At 45.3% G+C, this 13,724-nt stretch overlaps 1 protein-coding gene across 2 annotated transcripts; it reads left to right on the plus strand.

Moving 5' to 3' along the window:
- Positions 1 to 6,708: 6,708 nt before the first annotated feature.
- LOC110306758 (acyl-coenzyme A thioesterase 5) lies at positions 6,709 to 13,724 on the plus strand. 2 transcript variants are annotated; one of them, XM_021178843.1, is made up of 4 exons: positions 6,709 to 7,308; positions 11,102 to 11,304; positions 13,073 to 13,261; positions 13,380 to 13,724. In XM_021178843.1, exons 1-4 carry the CDS (start codon positions 6,852 to 6,854, stop codon positions 13,524 to 13,526), a joined length of 996 nt encoding a protein of 331 aa, XP_021034502.1. In that variant the 5' UTR covers positions 6,709 to 6,851; the 3' UTR covers positions 13,527 to 13,724. The 2 variants fall into 2 exon arrangements, with proteins under 2 accessions (XP_021034502.1, XP_021034501.1); XM_021178842.2 differs by having other exon boundaries at positions 6,710 to 7,308; positions 13,073 to 13,706.

The following is a 13,724-nucleotide window of genomic DNA, read 5'->3' on the forward strand; positions in this document are numbered from 1 at the left end:
AAAAAAAAAAAAAAAAAAAAAAAAAGATTATAGGCAAAAAAATACCAAGACACAATGTCTTAAGCTAAGCACTGAGCTCAGTTGAGACTGGAAGGGGGGAGGGGGACAGGTGTTAAAAAGCAGCATGTTATGAGCGCTGCCATAACTAACTAACTAAATAGTTTACATCCTTCAAAAGGTTAGATTATAGGACAAATTAATTTATTAAAATTTGACCATATGAAGAGAGAACCTCCACTCCTCCCATTTTGTAAGAAATATAATGGATTCAATTGTCTTTTTATAAATGGGTAATTTTATATTTCTTGGTTTTTTTTTTTTTGTTTTGTTACCTTGGCTCATGATTAAATTTCAAAATGAAAGCCATACCATCATGATACTATGTAATTTATGTGTGGTACTGTTCACTTGCCATATGTTGGTTGTATCTTCATGTCAAAATCCCCCAAGAAGGGCAGGAGAGAGACCAGTGGTTAAGAACACTGGCTGCTCTTCCAGAGGACCTGGGTTCAATTTCCAGCATCAACATGGCAGCTCACATCCAGTCTGGAGCCCCAATCCCAAGGTATCTGCCACCCTCTTCTGGCCTCTGTGGTCTCTGCATGCATGTGGTACACAGACTCACAAGAAGGCAAAACACCAACACACACAAAATAAAAAATACACACTCATTAAAAATTCTGTAAGAACTTCTATTTATAAATAAATGAGCACTCACAGAAGTTAAAATTGTTAAGATTATAGTAACTAACCCCAAATTATTTCTAGTTCACATAGAATTAAGTAAATTTTTGCTAACTGAGCTGATTTTCAATCTGTTAACAAAACAAGAATGAAGATGTCTTTATTATTGATGGCAAATACATTTTCCTGGGCTTGCTGTCCGGCAGGATCATATTCTCGAAAATTCTGGAACAATCCCATATTCATTGTTCCTGCTTCTCAACTACAGTAATTTAACTTACAGGGTTGTTTTTACCGTGACAGTGAAAAGCTTGAGAGAATGACCACAGCTGCCTAATATCGCAATTGTCATTAGATGAAGATAAAGTTGTTTAAAAGAAACACATTAGGGAAACATACATTAGATAAATGTTTATAAATTGTCTTTTTGTAAAATGATGAATTATGTTAAATGATGTATAATATCTGAGTTATTTTAAAGTAGGTGATAATGCGGAGTCATCACTTGCTAAATGTAAATTCAAGTATCCCTGTTTTCTTAAACGTGATATGAAACATAGTCATAGCTGATGATATTAACAAATGTCTTCTACACTTAAACTTTTTTTTTTGTATAAGAAAACATACGAAGGGCAGGAGAGATGGCTCAGAGGTTAAGAGCACTGACTGCTCTTCCAGAGGACCTGAGTTCAATTCCCAGCACTGGAGTTACAGACGTTGCCATGTGTGTGTTGGGAATTGAACCTGGATCCTCAGGAAGAACAGCCAGTGCTCTTAAGCACTGAGCCACCTCTCCAGCTCCTCTTACATATATATTTTTAAAAGATACTTAGAGTTAACAATTCTGATAAACATGTAATTCCAAATAAAGAAAGAAAAGTACATTTTTTATGAAAAAAAAAAAAAACCAAAATATGAAATCTGTTCTTTCTACCCTTCGAAAGTTGCTGCCATGTCGAGGTGAATAATTCTCCATACATAACGACCTCCCTAGAATGAGCAACGCCCATTTCTAGAACCCGGGTGGTGACTACCATACAAATCTTCTTACAGAAGCCAAGGAGCAAGGGGCCGAGGAACGAACCTAGGTCGTGACTTTAGAACTGTAAGGAGCCGCCTTCACATTCGCCATTACAAGATGGCGCTGATGGCACTGACATCCATGTTCTAAGTAGTAAACAAGCAAGCTGCGCATGTGCCGGGGTAGCTTTCCACGCCATGTGCTTTGCCTTTCCCGTGACGACAACTCCGGCTGATGGGCTGCAGCCAATCAGGGAGTGACACGTCCGAGGCGGAGGACAGTCCTCCATAAAAGGGAGGGGGCTCCACCATCTCTCTCTCTCTCTGGCTCTCTCTCTGGCTCTCTTCTCCACTGGCTCCTGATGGGGTAAGCAATAAAGTTTTTGCTGCAGAAGATTCCGGTTGCCCTGAGCGTGTTCTTACCAGGGGAACAAAAGCTCGCAATATAGAACAAGTACAGTGCCCAGATCCCCTTGGCCTGCAGAAACTGGCCTGATCCACCCCAGTGAGAACAAAACTGACCAGGCACACAGGAATAAGCATCCTGGGAGCCCACAGCAGGTTTGGCGCCGTGCAAAAGAAGGGCATGAACTGTGAGCCCCATGTGATCAGTGCCCTGCCAGGAGAGGCTACATGCTGCCCTGTAGCTGCTCCTGCCCAGGGAGGAGACAGTGCCAGGAAGTCGCCTTCCCACCATGGAGACGATGCTCTTTTGTTGTTGTTTGGTTGGTTGGTTTTTGTTTTAGAGCTTTATTGTAGAAAGGTAGGGAGAAGGTAGAAAGAGAGAGAGAGGCTGGTAGGAGAGAGGCTGGCCATGGCCAGGTGGAGAAAGGGGGTAAGGGAGAGAAAGAAGGAGGGCTAGAAAGAAAGGTGAGAGCTTAAAGAGCAAAATTATGCTCTTTAACTGAGAAAATGCATAATTTTGTCTGTTTCCTTAAAAAAAAAAAAAAAGAAAGGTGTGTGCGTGTGTGTGCGCGCGCGAGCTTTTGAAGGCTAGAGGTTAATCTTCCGGAGAAAGGGTCTCTCACTGAGACCTGGGGCTTACTAGTTAGACTGATTGGACCAGCAAGCCCTGCCATGCCACCTCCAGTAGGATCTCTGTGACAAGTTCCACAGACTGAGGAGATTGACCTCAAAAGTGGGACACTAACTGCAACTGGTTGTGGAACTCTTTGCTGGAGAAAAATTATTGAGTCATAATTATCTTGGCAACTTATCTGTTTTATGTTTTGTATTCTTTTTCCCATATGTGAGTTGTTCCTGATAGCCTAGACTAAGATCTTAAGCCAGTATTATTGCTACAAAACCATCCCTTGAAATGGAGTCACGAAACATGACCACATCTCCGGGAAAACCAGCACTTCACTTCATAAATCATGTATAAGAGAGTATTGATAAATATAAACTTTCCCACCAATAATACTTTATGCGGCTGCAGGTGTGTCATCAGAAGTAGGTTTTGGTATATTGCTTAAGAAAGCCTTAAATAAAAAGATTTAAAACAGTTTAAATTTACATTTTGAAGATTTACAGAAAAACAGGAGCTAGGTGTCAAACAGTAACTGATCACACACATTCTTGGGAATTTGACACTAGCCTTAGATGATTTTTGTATTTTGATATACTAAATGATCATAACAATATTCATTCTACCTGGATGTTTTATTGAAAACACCCTTTTTAAAGTTGTAAGATTTGGATAGAGTTTGTATTTTGACTTTTTTGTTTTTGTTGTTGTTGTTGTTGTTTGGTTTTTTTGAGACAGGGTTTCTCTGTNTAGCCCTGGCTGTCCTGGAACTCACTTTGTAGATCAGGCTGATCTTGAACTCAGAAATCTGCCTGCCTCTGCCTCCCAAGTGTTGCGCTCACCTTGTCCAGCAAGAAAAGACGCAACTCGGTCGTATTCTTCTCAACAGCCTTTCTTTATTTCAGGAACACCTCCATGCTACAGGGGAACTCCGGAAGCCCTGGGAGGACTGCCTATATCCACCCCAGCACTGGGGAGAGTTACCTGTCCTCCTGGGATTCGTCAGTCTGTCAGCACTTTGATATGTAACACCTGCTCGGGAGGGGTTGGAGCCAGATTGGGGCTGGCGCCTGCGCAATGGCGTTGTTTACAGTGCCTGTGTACCGGAGGTGGGCGCCATCTTTTGGGCATGCGGTCCGAGTGCTGGGATTAAAGGCGTGTGCCACCATGCCTGGCTGATTTTGCATTTTGAAGTACCAGATGATGATTGCAATGTCTCTTCTATTGTAGTGCTTCACTGAACACGGCTTTTCAGAGCTGTAATGCCTGTTTCTCTATGTATAGAAACCCTTCCCTGAGAGCTGCAAAATACACTCAGATTCAAACTCTCTCTGTGTTTGTTTCTATTTGTCACAGCCAAATCTTTACCCACCTGCTTCAAGAACCTACATCCCAGGGACACCCATACCCGGCTAGGGTGGTCCATGACAAAGCTCCAATGATCTTCCTGTCTCCATCTCCCTGTGACCGAGCAAGACAGTGCTCAGGTCCATGACAAAGCTCCAATGATCTTCCTTGTCTCCATCTCCCTGTGACCGAGCAAGACAGTGCTCAGGTCCCTCCATCCTGTATTCTTCCTGCAGAGGTTGTTTCAGGTTTAGCAAATTAGTTTTTAGCTTCTGTTAAACTGCTTGCTCTTGTGAAGCCACTCTGCAGCTGAGAAGAGAGATGCCCTGATGTGGTTTTTGCCTTTAAAAACCCTGTACAGATGGCTCTGCTGTTGTTACCACTACACAGGCAATTTGTTTTTCAAGCCAAGGCTGTAACCCCCAGTTTCCCTGTAATAACAAATGACTTTCTCTGGTGTGAGACCCTCTTGTTGGGGACCCAAGTCCTTTTGGGCCAGTGAAGTTGCTTAGGGAAACCTCAAACTTCTGCCGGTTCTCTCAGCACCACCACAGGGAGAAGGAGCGAGTTTCTGGAGGTTCTCCTACCTGCTCTAGGCAGCTGGCTGCGTGTGTGTGTGTGTGTGTGTGTGTGTGTGTGTGTGTGAGAGAGAGAGAGAGAGAGAGAGAGAGAGAGAGAGAGAGAGAGAGAGAGATTCCGCAGTCCCATGGGACAGGGGTGGAGTGAGGGGGTTTCAACTTCTTTCCCATTCATGTTTATGCCTTTCTCTCTACCAGTGAGTTGTATAATTGGAAGACACAAACCCTTCCATTTTTGCAGAAGCCACAGACCCTTATTAACCCGTTAAACCCCATTTTAAGGGAAGAGGGCGTTGGGAGCTTATTTTCACCAGACATTGGGAGAATTTGTTACAAGTTTTCTGTAAGCTGTGTGCTTTTTTTTTCCCTCACATGCACTCCAGGAACGACCACTCTGAGACTTAAGTACATTTTCAAATGCGTAGGTCGAAGCTTTGCCCGTTCCCTGGCGGGCTCATAACTTAATATTTATTTATTACATTTATTTATTCTTACATTTATTCTAAGCTAAGTCCTGCCACAGGGCTGGTTACCTCTGCACAGCTTTCACCAGCATTCCTGGGGCAAATCCTTCTTCCCACGCCTGTCTCTCCCTCAGAATCCTCTCTCTACCCTAGAACTTCCACCTCCCTATTTCCTGCCTAAGCTAATAGGCCAACAGCATGTTTATTGATGGGTCATTTCTCCATACAGTACAAGAGTCTCTCTCTACAAGGCAGCAACCAGGAGACCTATCTACCAGTTAACTAAAGGTGACTCAGGTCATCACTCAAGGACCCCATGAATCACCTGCTGGGGTACTGGAAAGTCTCTGTGAGACACATCAGGTATTACCTGAAGTGGAAATGTATGGGTTCTTTGGAAAGTCAGTTGTGTCAGATGGCAAACACATGAAGGAACATTTCACTGACCCAGGCGAAAGGACTTTCTGCTTAAGCAAGCACATGAAAGGACACGTGATGAAGGACATGCATGTGTTGGTTCATCTTATATCATGTAGCTGAGCTCCATTTGCCATGACTCCAGAGAGAGAAACGCACTCAAAACCTTCTGGAGGGGGTTATGGCAGCTCCTTGCTGCTTCCACGACTCGGGCTGATTGGCACTGTGATGTCAGACTCACGTGCTGAGGCAAGGCCCCTGGAGGACACGTGATGTTTGAAGGGCGTATTTAAAGAACCCAATGGGCAATGACAAGGGACGAGCTTGCATAGCTAGCTCTGCCAAGTCTTCTTGGCCTCGCGTCTTTGTTAATCTTCGATTCATTGAGAGAGGCAAGGTAGAGAACTTTTCCTGGCATCCATGCTGGTCCTGATCCCTCCCACGGACTCAGGTAGATCCGGAGGAGACCTGGCTGTCTCTGCTGGGTTGTGCCACTGCTGCTGACTTCTGTTTGCTACCCCAACATGACTGGACTGGACTGCTCGGTCTACCTGGGAAGTACTTATGAGTGGATTGAGCTGCCGCTGCCGCTGCTGAAATCTGTAAACCGAAGGGCTGACTGATTACAACGCAGATGGGAATTGCTCCAAAGAACAATTTCTAAATAGGTTCACTTTCCCCATATCCTAATAACCTTTCTTTTCCACTACCTCTGATGGATGATGAGCTAGTTGCGTTGGAAAGACTCTTTCCCTGTGTACCTAGGCTGGGGGATTCTGGCTCCCTGTTATCACTGATTGGTCCATAAAATTGTCCCTATAATGTTTTTGTTTGTTTGTTTGTTTGTTTTTTGTTTTCAGATAAGGTCACTGCCCTTGGAGACTCAGGTACTTACTCAAGCTCTAGCTCCGCTTGAGTCATGATTTCACCTGGGTGACCTCATGCATTCCGGGTCACGCTTCCTTCCCAGATTGCATGAGTAAGTGACAACCCAAGAAAGAAAGGCTCAAGGCCAAGTTTCTCAGGGTTACCAGATCAGAGTAACCTGAGGGGTTCTTCTGTAAAACTATTGGTCGGGGACAGTGATCCTTGCAACTCAGTCCTTGTCCCTGTATTTCAACATCACCTAGGAAAACGTAATCACTACTATTGCTTAGCTCCTCGGCATAAAGGTCACCGCATCCCTTAAAGTCTGGAGAGTTTCGCACCTCGATTGCCAACGCAGACAAGTAGGATAAGGGTTCATGGTCACAACCTCCAGAAGTCGAGAGACACTATTCACCCGACAGTATTCTGATTTTTCACTTTGTCAGGATGGTGCCAACAGTAAGCCTGGAGCCCGCGGGCCACAGCTGCTGGGACGAACCGCTGAGCATCGCCGTGCGCGGCTTGGCCCCCGAGCAGCCCATCACACTGCGCACTGCCCTGCGCGACGAGAAGGGCGCGCTCTTCCGAGCCCACGCGCGCTACCGCGCCGACTCCCACGGCGAGCTGGACCTGGCGCGCGCGCCCGCGCTGGGCGGCAGCTTCTCGGGGCTCGAGCCCATGGGGCTGCTCTGGGCCATGGAGCCCGATCTGCCATTCTGGCGCCTGATCAAGCGCGACGTGCAGACGCCCTTCGTGGTGGAGCTGGAGGTGCTGGACGGACACGAGCCCGACGGCGGGCGGCTGCTGGCGCGGGCGGTGCATGAGCGTCACTTCATGGCTCCGGGGGTGCGGCGCGTGCCCGTGCGCGAGGGCCGGGTGCGCGCCACGCTCTTCCTACCCCCAGGTGAGCAGCCCTCCCTCCTGTGCTTGCAGCCTGGGATGCTTCAGGGTGCAGTGCAAGGTCCCCTTCTTCCCTGTCTCCCACACTTTTCAAGGGGCTCCCTGGAAAAGCATTTAGGACTTGGGTTTGTGGCTAGGTGAGTCTTGTCCTGAACCGGAGGTCATCGCAGGAGCACCATCCAACTTTGCTTAGGAAATTAGAGCATCAGCGCTCCCCCAAGCTCAGAGAACTAGAAACCTGAACTGTGCGAAGACCCACGGGTGGCTGTGCACAGGTTCACATTTGGCATGTGTTGTTCAGGCAACGGTGAGCCAGCCCAAGCACCCGGGAACTTTCTAACTTGCAGGACTTTACTGCCACTCAGAGTCCAGAATCTGAAAAGTGTGGCTGCAGAGTGCCAGGGAGTTTTGTTTCTTAGCTGATTCCTAGGTAACTCTTTCCCGGGGCCTAATCCACAGCTTTGAGAGGGACTGACAAAGAGCTGTTGTAGGGAATTTGTCCGGTGACGTTCGTGACCCTTTGACTGTTGAAAGGCTGATGAAAAGCAGTTTGAAGATCACCTTGGATACAAGGACGCTGTTTCCTAAACACCAGTTAACGCTTAGTGCTGCAAGTTTCCATGGCCCCCATGTTGCTGCAGAAGATGGAAGGGAGGTAGATGGTTCTCTGGCAAACGGCCTTAAAATAGGATAGCTACATATTTATGTGGTAACACGGAAAATTCCACCAGTGGGAAAGGGCCTTCTAAGAGATATCCATGATTTTCAGATTGGTGAGGACTTCTTGATTGTGGACACCTGGAATGTTGCAGACCCAAAGCCAGATGATCTGGGAGTATCCTTAGCCTCTAAAATAGCCACTTATTGCCCACCTGACAACCTTTTAACCATTATGTAAATCTTTAGGGAACGTATAGACCTATAACTTTCATCAAGTCAGAGGCTATGTATGTCTGCCCAAATAACACACCTTCTTGATGTTTCCAAACGTGCTTTAAAAGAACTTTGATTTAGGGTGTATTTGTGTGTATGTGCCCGGGGCAGCCAGAAAAGAATATCGGATTCCTTGGAGCTAGTGTTATAGGCAATTGTGAGCCCAACATGGGTGCTGGGAAATGAGCTTGGGTCCCTGGAAGGGCAACAAGAGTTGTTAAGTACTTAGCCTTCTAACCAGCCCAGTTTGTGATTGGGGAGAGGAGAGACTGGGAAGAGTTTTTGTTATGCATTGATTACTATTTTTATTGCTGTGATAAGATGCCAAGATCAACGCAATTTACAGAGGAGTTTACTGGGTATAGAGGGGGCTTGCTTACAATTCAGAGGACCAGAAGCATGATAACAGACAGGCAAGCATGGCTCCACCAATCAAAATGTAGGAATCTATGAAGGCCTCTTGTTTGTTTTTGTTGTTAGAGACAGGATTTATCTGGGTAGGACTAGCTAAACTGAACCAGGCTGACCTTGAACTTGCCTGAGATCTGCCCGCCTCTGCTTCCCAAGCGCTGGGATTAAAGTCCTGCTCATTGTGCCACCATCCTCTCCATTTTGATTCAGACTATCACATGTTATCATAAAAACCTCATGGAAATGTTATCATGTAGATTATCATATAAAAACATGGTGTTTGGCTGGGCGGTGGTGGCACACACCTTTAATCCCAGCACTTGGGAGGCAGAGGCAGGCAGATTTCTGAGTTCGAGGCCAGCTTGGTCTACAAAGTGAGTTCCAGGACAGCCAGGGGTATACAGAGAAACCCTGTCTCGGAAAAAAAAAAAAAAAAAGCAAAAAAACCCATGGTGTTTGGCGCAGCTTTAATCCATATATGTTCCTGGAACGTGCTTGCTCGTATTTTGGCTCCAGAATAAACTATCTCTTATTCCCCTTGAACTATGTTTTACATTAACAAATGGGGTTTTCACAGGTCTATACTTGAGATGACCTACAGCTGTTAAAACCATGTAAATGCATGTACAGTGTGGGAATACATAAAAATGTATGGTGTTTGTTGGCATATGAAAGAAACACATTACAGACATATGTATAAAATGATCTAACTTTTCTAAGCAAGCAGGTATATTTGCATAGTTGGAGTAGGTATTCACCATTAAGCAAAAATAAAGTTTAGCATATAAGCTCATTTTAAAAATCAGTCTGGAGCTACTTAGATAGCTCAGCTGTTACGAGCACTGGCTGCTCTTCTAGAGGACCAGGGTTCAATTCCCAGCACCCATGTGACAGATCACGATTGTCAGTGATTTGATTTCCACAGACAGACAGACAGACAGACAGACATGCAGGCAAGATATTAATGCACAGAAACTAAAATCTGATGTTAAGAAATCAGACTGCAGAGATGGCTCAGCGGTTAGTAGCATTTGCTGCTCTTGCAAAAGATCTAGATTCAGTTCACAACTCCCACATGCTGTCCTAACCATCTGCAACTCCAGTTCCAGGAAATCCAGTATCCTCTTCTGAACCTGGCATTCCCATGGTACAGATGTGTATCCAGGCTAAACATCCATACACATCAAATAAAAATAAATCTTAAAAAAAAAACCCAAATGAATAAAAAATGATCACAACAAAGAATGTGTCCATTTAAACATCAGAACCAGGAAGAATTTGTTGCAGACTAAGAAAACACAAAATAGACAAACCTTGGTGAGACAAAGGATAAGATAAAAGGAAGGAGGGACAGTTGTGAAGTAGAGGATTGCAACAAAGTTAAGGCTAGCCTGTGCTACAATAGCAAGTTTCAGATCAGCTTAAGAGACATAGTAAGACCATGCACATAGTAAGATGTGTGTGTGTGCATACATACATGTATACATATGTAATGAAAGACAAATAATTCAGAATTTAACAAAGGAAATTAATACGCATTAATAAAGACATAAAATGCCACTGAAAAAAGGCAATGCCTTTAATGTTCATCAACACTTTATGCACAGTACAGGTTGTTTCTTCTACTGCCCCAATTTAGAAAAATAGTGACCTTGGTCCTTGCTAACTACATTTTACTCCAGTTGTAAAAATCCAGGCACTAGCTAGGTGGTGGTATCACATGCCTTGGGAGGCCAACCTGATCTACACAGTGAGTTCCAGGACATCCAAGGCTACACAGAGAAAGCCTGTCTTGAAAAACAAAACAAAATAAAAAAGTCCAAGACCTTGGGGCTGGAAAGATTGCCTGGAACTCACATGACAGCTCACAAGTGTCTATAACTATAGATTCAGGGCATCTGACCCCATCTTCTGCCTTCCATGGGCACCAGGCACACACATAAATGTAGCCAAAACACTCATGAAATACAAATTAATATTTCTTTTTAAAATCTAAGAACTTCCAAGGAAGTCCAGTAAATGTGAACCTGACTTGACATTTTTTGATGGTGATCTTGAAAACCACAAGCCGTAGCATAGCCTGTAGAGACCCTACCCAAAAGTTTAGAATTCCTTTCCTCACTTTTTCAAGACTATCTATCCATTATAGTCTTTGGCATCACAATACTTTGAAAGCTCAATTAATTAGACCTTTTCATTACCACCATTTAAAAAAAAAAAAAGATTCTGGATGGTTTAAGTAGGAAAGAGACATACTGGAAGGTCATTGGTTTAGGGATACAATGGAACAGGCGCTGGGAAATTGGAATCAGAAACCTGGGAGGATCCAGGGTATCTATACAAAGAAGGGCCTAGCTGCAGCATTCAGCAGCAGCTGACATCCTCCATGCATCCTCTGGGCAAATGCTGCTGAGTGAATGATAAACCGTCTCCCCTTCTTGTGTCTCTCTAAGGAACTGGACCCTTTCCTGGGATCATAGACCTTTTTGGAGTTGGAGGTGGCCTTCTGGAGTATCGGGCGAGTCTGCTGGCTGGGAAGGGCTTTGCTGTCATGGCTCTGGCTTATTACAACTACGACGACCTCCCTAAGGTTATAGACATCCTTCATCTGGAGTACTTTGAGGAAGCTGTGACCTACCTGCTCAGTCACCCTCAGGTTGGCTGTTATTTCAGTCTTTTGGTTTAGAGATATCCATCCACCGAGGCGCGACTTTCAACCTAGTTTCTGAGACACAGTCAAATATTTAGATTTTTAAAATTTTGTTGTTAAAAGTTTTTTTGTATATGAGTATTTTCCCTGCTTGCATGTTTGTGTACCGTGTGTGCCAGGTGCTTATAAGGGGAAGAAGAGGGATTTGTATCCCCTGGACCTGGAGATACAGAAAGTTATGACTACCATATGGGCGCTAAGCATTGGGCCACACTTCTCCAGCCCCATATATTTGGTCTTTTCCCACGTCAAAAAGAAAAGTAAGTTTTTGAACTAAGATAACCTCCTAAAGCATAGAGTTGGTTGACAGTCCGATCATAGAAACACACAGACAAATAGCAGATGCTGTGTTTGGTCCAGAAAGGGGGCTATTTGGGATACGGGCACAGTGACTGCTAAGATCAGGCTGAGGTAAACTGAAGGTGGGCTGGTGTCCCTTAGCAGCGTCATTGATTTGTGTGAGTGTGTCTCCAGCCTATGCTTTTTTTCTGAGCACTAAGTGACAAAATGACTCCTGTGAAGTCCCTGAGGTAGGACCTGCTATTCAACATTCATAAAAACAACATTCATTTGGCAAACAATAGAGGGGTTAATCCCGGCTGGAAACAAATATGAAAGACAAAGTTAGGTCCACATGAGTTTAGTGTAGCATGGGCCGAGGCGGGGATGGCTGTGGACAAGAGAATCACATTCAGTTTGACAAGGAAACTAAGAGGCCGTTGATGAAAACTAGCCCAAGTGAGGGAGGGGCCTCATGTTGCAAAGGTTGAAAGCTCATCTGTGAGAAGTGGTAGAGCCGTTTGAGCTTATGGCTTTGTAAACCCTTCAGTGCCCACTACCACTTACTTGAGGAAACTGACACAGAAGGAAATGATCAATGGGTCAGATCTACATCGATTCCTTGGCTTTACATCAATTTGACACAAAACTAAAGCTGTTAACGAGGAAGGGACCATAATGTTTCCCTAAGATTGGTCTGTAGATGAGCCTGTGGGGCAGCTTCCTAATTAGTGAAGGATGTGAGAGGGCCAACCCAAGGTGGGTGGTGCCATCCTGGGTTGGTGATCCTGGGTTCTCTAAGAAAGCAGGCTGAGCAAGCCCTGAAAGGCAAGCCAGTAAGCAGCACCCCTCATTGACCTGTGCACTGGCCTGGAAGACCCTGCTTCCAGTTCCTACGACGTTTGAATTCCTGTCCTATCCGCCTTCACCGATGGACAGCTAATATGGAAGTGTATGGTAAATAAACCCTTCTCTCTCTAAGTTGCGTTTGGCCATGGTCTTTCATCACTGCAATGGTAACCCTGAGACAGTCTCCCTTCTTCCATGCTTGCACATGGGACTCAGAGCTTTATTCATAACAGAATGGCACCTGGGTTCACATGAATAACATCACCTTGTGTGAATGCAGTGTCCCCCCAAAGTATTAAAGCACCACAGAAGAACAGCTAAGCTTTTCTTAACTTGTCCACGTGCTCTCTTTGACACACATATGCTTGCTTAGGCATTTACCTGCTATTGCTCATCTGAGCATCCTGGGGACTGTGAGTCTCATCTTAACAGTGACAGTGATCTGAAGAGAGCCAATCACCTTTGAAAGCCAGGATGGTAGAGTGAGATTCAGGCTCCGGGCCACCTTGCATCCGTGGTTTGGTATCACTAACTGTCCCACCCTCTAGGTGTGCTTAATCCCTTTCTTTCTCTGTCTCTTTCTTAGGTCAAGGGTCCAGGAATTGGCCTGCTGGGGACTTCCAAAGGAGCTGAACTCTCCCTCTCCATGGCTTCCTTCCTGAAAGGCATCACGGCTGCTGTCATAATCAATGGTGCCATGGTCAACGTTGTTTCAACATTATACTACAAGGAAGAGAGTCTGCCTGGTTTGGGCCTGCACCTAGAACGGATCAAGGTGACCAAAGATGGGTTTAAAGATATTATAGATATCCTGAATGTCCCTCTAGAAGCTCCAGACCAGAAGTGCCTCATCCCCGTGGAAAGGTCTGACACGACCTTCCTGTTCCTCGTAGGTCAGGACGACCACAACTGGAAGAGCGAGTTCTATGCCAGAGAGGCCTCCAAACGCCTGCAGGCCGACGGGAAGAAGAAGCCCCAGATCATCTGCTACCCCAAAACAGGACACAACATTGAACCCCCTTACATCCCTTGGTCCATAGCTGCTCCCCACAGCTATTTTGATAAGCCTATCCTCCTTGGAGGGGAGCCCAGGGCTCATGCCATGGCCCAAGTGGACGCCTGGCAGCAGCTCCAGACTTTTTTCCATAAACAGTTGAGTGGGGACAAGAGGCCAAGCCCAGCAAAACTATGATTTTCTTTGAGTAGTGACATTGCTGGTGCTGATCCCTCCTGAGAAT

The sequence above is a fragment of the Mus caroli genome, chromosome 12, assembly GCF_900094665.2.
Source record: "Mus caroli chromosome 12, CAROLI_EIJ_v1.1, whole genome shotgun sequence".
Classification (NCBI taxonomy): domain Eukaryota; kingdom Metazoa; phylum Chordata; class Mammalia; order Rodentia; family Muridae; genus Mus; species Mus caroli.